Source organism: Tigriopus californicus, chromosome 7, assembly GCF_007210705.1.
Source record: "Tigriopus californicus strain San Diego chromosome 7, Tcal_SD_v2.1, whole genome shotgun sequence".
Lineage (NCBI taxonomy): Eukaryota > Metazoa > Arthropoda > Copepoda > Harpacticoida > Harpacticidae > Tigriopus > Tigriopus californicus.
In genome coordinates, this window is record NC_081446.1 from 5,768,304 (window position 1) to 5,773,611 (window position 5,308).

The window sequence follows — 5,308 nt, forward strand, 5'->3', positions numbered from 1 at the left end:
ATGGCACGTACTCGCACATGTTACACACATGGGATACAAAAATAATTGATCTACCTATAGATAGCAACAAATGAGGACAGAGATCTGGTGTTGCAACGCATTGTTTTCGTGTGGTTGTTTTTGTGAGTCTACCCCTCACACAGTTGTTCGATCAAATATATTGATTTTATCATTTCGACGATCTTCAACATTGCCCCACCAAAGAGCTTTTTATTTCATGCTGTTGCATTTGGAACTGAGTCATGGCCTCAATCTTGTACAGGATATTCTAAAACAGTGTATCCTGATTTGGCTCTTATAACAAAATTGCTAGCACACGGATGGCACCAATTGATTAAACGAATATATTTGACCAAAATAATGTGATTGCCTAGCCTTTGTTGCCCAGCTCAGTAATGAAATCCTAAAGAGGTTTAACTATTCATGAGGTCTAATGACTAACGATCTGACAATTGGATTCGAGGAGCCTCAATTCCCCAACTCAGTTGCCTTTTAAGCGCCATCGCCATCAGTCTTGACATAGCTTTTGTGCTTTGCGAACTGTACTCGTCAATCAATCGTGCCAAAGAATCATCAATATGTCAACACCCACGAGGACTGATCAGCATAAACGTCCATACTTGAGAAGTACTTGTGAATCATTATCAAGGAGAAAATACAAGAAGTTGGTGGTCAACGGAATCAGCCGATATGTCGGTGATGCCAATATCCAACGATTTCATCCCTGGCGCATGAGCCCAAGGCAAAATCAATCCACCTCAGGATCATGCCAGAGCCTCTATAATGAGGGCAACATGAGCAACGGTTTGGTGAATCATAGCCAAGCTCAATCAAACCACTTGCATAACCTGAACGACTTCCAAAAAGGTTCTAACCAATTCATGCAAATGCCCGATTCTACCAGGCCTGCAGAGAACCGACTTATCGAAAGATATCTGCAGGATCAAATTTCGGTTCCAAAATCATGGGAGGTGTTCTTACCAGAGATGGTCATTGAGCGACAAAAGCTCGTGCAATGGAAACAACAACGCCTGGAAACGTCTTTGCTTCCTGATAGAACTAATCAAAACCAGCAACAGACCAACATTCACGTAGTGGAAAAGTACTTAAAGGAAAATGAGGGTATCAAAATTAGTTCATCAAATGGTTCATCCCAACAAACCTTGGCGAAAATGGCACCCACCCTGACAGAACCACAAAATCGCGATCATGCCATTTTCAAAAAACGACGGGCATGGGAGCGGCACCTGAAATACTGGAGTGGTCAAAAATGTTCAAAAAATGCTTCCTTTGTTGGACCTACCAAAATCCAATCTTCTCCTAACCCATCACAATTATGCGATTCCCGCCAACCCCGGCGTAGAAGCTTGTGCGATATTCCACAAGCTTACTATGACTTAGTCAATCAATTGGAACATCACACTGGAATCGACTTGATCAAGCGCAGCAATAGCTTGGAAGAGATTGCTCACATTTCGAGCTTTGCTTCGACTTCTTCAGCTTCATTGTTGAAAGTTCCTTCAGTCTCAGCCACTTCATCATCACAAGATCCCAAAGGGAGCCATGACTGCCTCTTCTCATACTCCAATGAGCATGTAAAAACACCTCAGGAACAAAGTTTAACAGATTCCTTGGGAGGCATCCGAGTGGTCAAGAATGATTCAAAGACTGAAACCGAGCAAAGACGACCCACAGAAATTGACCCGACAACATTATTAGAACCAGACAATCCAAGGAACTTCAATGCTAAACCTAGATTATGGAAGCAACGGACGTCGAGTTTCATCCCTGAACACGTTTATTTAGGACAAAATGCCTACTATCCTACTCCTCTTGAAGTTTTGGAGGCATTAAAAAAGTCCTGCTGCCCATTGATTTATAAAGAACCGTCCATGGAAATTTCAGCTCCAAAAAATGTCTCTCAACCTTTCCGTACCTTCACAAATACCCATCAAAAGGACCAGGAAGGGTCTTTATTGAATTTTTCGACCGATCTGGAATGTTACACCAAAGCAACCTTTTCAAATCCCAACACGATCGAAGAGGCATCACAAAAAGTTAATGAACCAATCAGAAAATACGAACTTCAAGGCAAATGTGTACAGACATCAGGTTATCCAAATATTTTGTAACAAATTATCCACGAAACCTTTTCTAGAAACATATGAGGATAATAAAAGAGTTTTGTACGAAAGAGACATGAGGGGATGGGACTACAAAGAACAATCTAAAAAAGTACAAAAAGACTTTAGTAACTGAAGACTGAAGCAAAGAAAAGAATTGTTTTCTTGACTTCAGTTAATTATTAAGCCCAATTCTCCTGACCATTGAATGTACATGCAAAAAGCCCTTTTTCAGACCACTTATCTATTACCAATATCCAAGCATAACAATTGAAATTGCCAGGTTTTCAACTCTTCATGAATAGTAAATGAATATAGGGCATGTCAAGTGAAGGAAACTCAAGGAAAAATGTGATCGGCACCCTGATTTTGGGTATTTTTGGGAGGGAGATGTCTTAACAAACATCACAGTCAACTCGCACCATTTGCTCTTGGAATTTTCAATGATCGGGTGATTTTGAGTGAGCTGTGTCATACAGGGTGTAAAGAAATTAAGGGCCTCCATGGCTGTTTTTCACAACATTTCTCCATGCTCAAAGATTTTTTTGACATTAAACCACAAGCATTCCTTAAGAGAAACTGTTAAGTACCTAGTGACATATTACAAATGGTCTATCGATATCCTGGAGGCGATGGGTAGCCCTCTGATAAAGTGCCGTCAAAACAATGTCTGAAAATTCAAGTGAGCGCAGTCTGAAGGTCAGAACCAAGGTTAAGGGCATCCTGAAGGCCGGTAAAGACAAGGGAACGTTTGGTGAGCCTTTCAGTGATCATCCTCAAACGATTTGAGAGTGGAGATCCTCATGCAAATGCTATAAATCCTCTTAGAACAGACCAGGCTAATGGCCGAAATCTGGATTTTCAGGACTCAATCTTTAGGTGGGCAAACATCAGAAGGTTACCAATCTCCTTTGGAGTGAATTCGGATCATTCGTGGTATGGTGTTAGGTTTTTCAATAATCCCTTTTATTAAAAACTGGAGATTCAATCTGATCAAGTCATTCTTTGAGTTAGGGGGTTGGATTTTCAGAAGCGACAAAGAGCGGCCCTTAATTTCTTTCCACCCTTTATATGTTTGGTGTGATTTGGTGAACCCACTATCAAATTCGCTCAATTTCACAATGATGTTTGGTTAGACAAGCAGTTAAAATGAATAAATGTCAATATTCAGTACATGCACAGTGCGGTTTGGCTGGGCATGCTATGCTGTTTTTTATTTTACTCCATGGAATAGCGTCAGTTGCTCATGAACGCATTCACTTGACAAGCCCTTTAAGAATCAAAAGTTTTTACACTGTTACAGTAAAGTTTTGAGCCCATTCAGTTTTCCCGCTTTTTTTGTTGTAGTACATTTAAAAGAAAGGCTGGCGTTTCCACAGAGGTTGGGAAAGTGACCAAAGATACCAAACTAAGTTTTGACTACAGTTGGTTGAGTATTGGCCACGCTGTTTATTGATTGAAGTAGATTAATAGAAAATTGGAGAAGCGAGGCAATTTTGATAGGCCCCAAGATTATCATGTCACACTGTAGTAGCCTTTAAACGATGTTTCCAATTTTGAAGGGGCCTGAATATTTTTGCTCATTTCTGAAAACGTATTGTCGAGTAGCACAGATAACGAATAGTCCAGTTACAAGTTTGGGAATTATTTATTAAAATTACGTTACAATTCGGTATATGGTATGAAATCATTTGTCCTGAGGATACTCAACACCTAATTGCTTGCGGATGTTCTCCATGATCTCGGCAACTGTTAGGGTTATTGAATGTGGAACTAAGTAACTCTGCTTCAATCCATTACACAGACATTCGCGAACATGTTCAGCTTCAAAAGCCAAAGCTGCTGAATTGAGGAAGTTAAACTTGATCTTGGATTCGGGCAAGTTTATCTTCAGCTCTTTTCCCTTAATATTTATGTGGCTGGGGGCCCACATAGGGATTCCAACCTTGATCTGTCCGTCTGTTCCGAAAATGTGGGCTTCGTTAGCCAATGCTATTTGAGTACTCAAGGAAAAACATCCCATCTTTCCATTTTTGTACTGGAGGATGGCAGAAACGCTATGATCAACACCCTCCGAACTCTTGTTCCCGGTGGCAATGATTTTCTCCGGGACTTCATCGCCAAAAGCCATTTGAAGGACATAAATGGCGTAAATGCCCACAACTAATAAGCTGCCACCTCCCAGGTCCTTCTTTACAATTCGATCGGCTGCCATTTTACCTCCAAAGGTAACATTGGCTTGCATAACATCTCCTATCACACCATTTTTGATATCTTCTTGTATTTTGAGTTGAAGTGGATTACAACGGGTCCACATGGCCTCCATGACGAATACATTCTTGGCTTGAGCCGCTTCCAGGACTTGCTTCGTCTCCTTGACGTTCATGCCCATGGGCTTCTCGCACAAGACACTCTTTCCGGCGTTGATTAACATCAGGCAGTTGTCAAGATGTGCTATGTTAATGGTACCCACGTACACCACATCGATATCGGGATCCTCGGCCAATCTTTCATAGCCGACATAGGCTTTTTTGATGCCAAAAGTTTTAGCGAACTCTTCAGCCTTAGCTTGGCTCCGAGCAGCAACGGCCACCACCTCATGATCGGCTTTGTAAGGTGAAATATCAATGGCATTCACGAAATCTGAGCTGATAAGACCTGCACTTGCGATACCCCATCGGATTGGCGCCTTAAAGCTGTAAGAGAAATTATGACATTAAACTTTTTTATCCACAATCCTCGACAAATTAACTTTCATAGATGTAGATCTAGTCATATATAGACATAGAGTTACAGAAAGTATCAGGAAAATGATGACCAGTGCTGCTAAAAAAGCATAATACAAATTGACAAAATGCATTTAAAAATGGAACAGAAGGGGCAAAAAAATGCAAAGAAAATGCAAAAGACAGGTACATCTAGCTGTTCACTTTTTTAACATAGAATCATATGCACGCTTAAAATTATAAAAAAAAGGAAAGAAAATGGTGGGAAGTAAAAATGAGAAAGAGCATTAAAAATGGGTGCACCTTCTTTCTCTTTGAACTTTTGCTTGATTTGCAACCCGTGCATTGAAACAATTTGATCGTTGAAGTTGAAGATGTGTAATGTTGCTCAAAAGTAAGAGAACCAAGCTCACTCAAGCAAAAATCACTTATAAATATAAAAAGCAAAAGCACCGACAC

General features: G+C 40.5%; 1 protein-coding gene across 1 annotated transcript in view; it reads right to left on the reverse strand.

The window, feature by feature from the left end:
• Positions 1-3,810: 3,810 nt before the first annotated feature.
• LOC131883406 (trans-1,2-dihydrobenzene-1,2-diol dehydrogenase-like) overlaps positions 3,811-5,308 on the reverse strand; it is a 2,330-nt gene continuing 832 nt past the window's right edge. The window contains exon 2 of the mRNA XM_059230873.1: positions 3,811-4,819. Within this exon, the coding sequence (XP_059086856.1) occupies positions 3,811-4,819 (1,009 nt within the window). The remainder of the gene's footprint in view (positions 4,820-5,308) is intronic.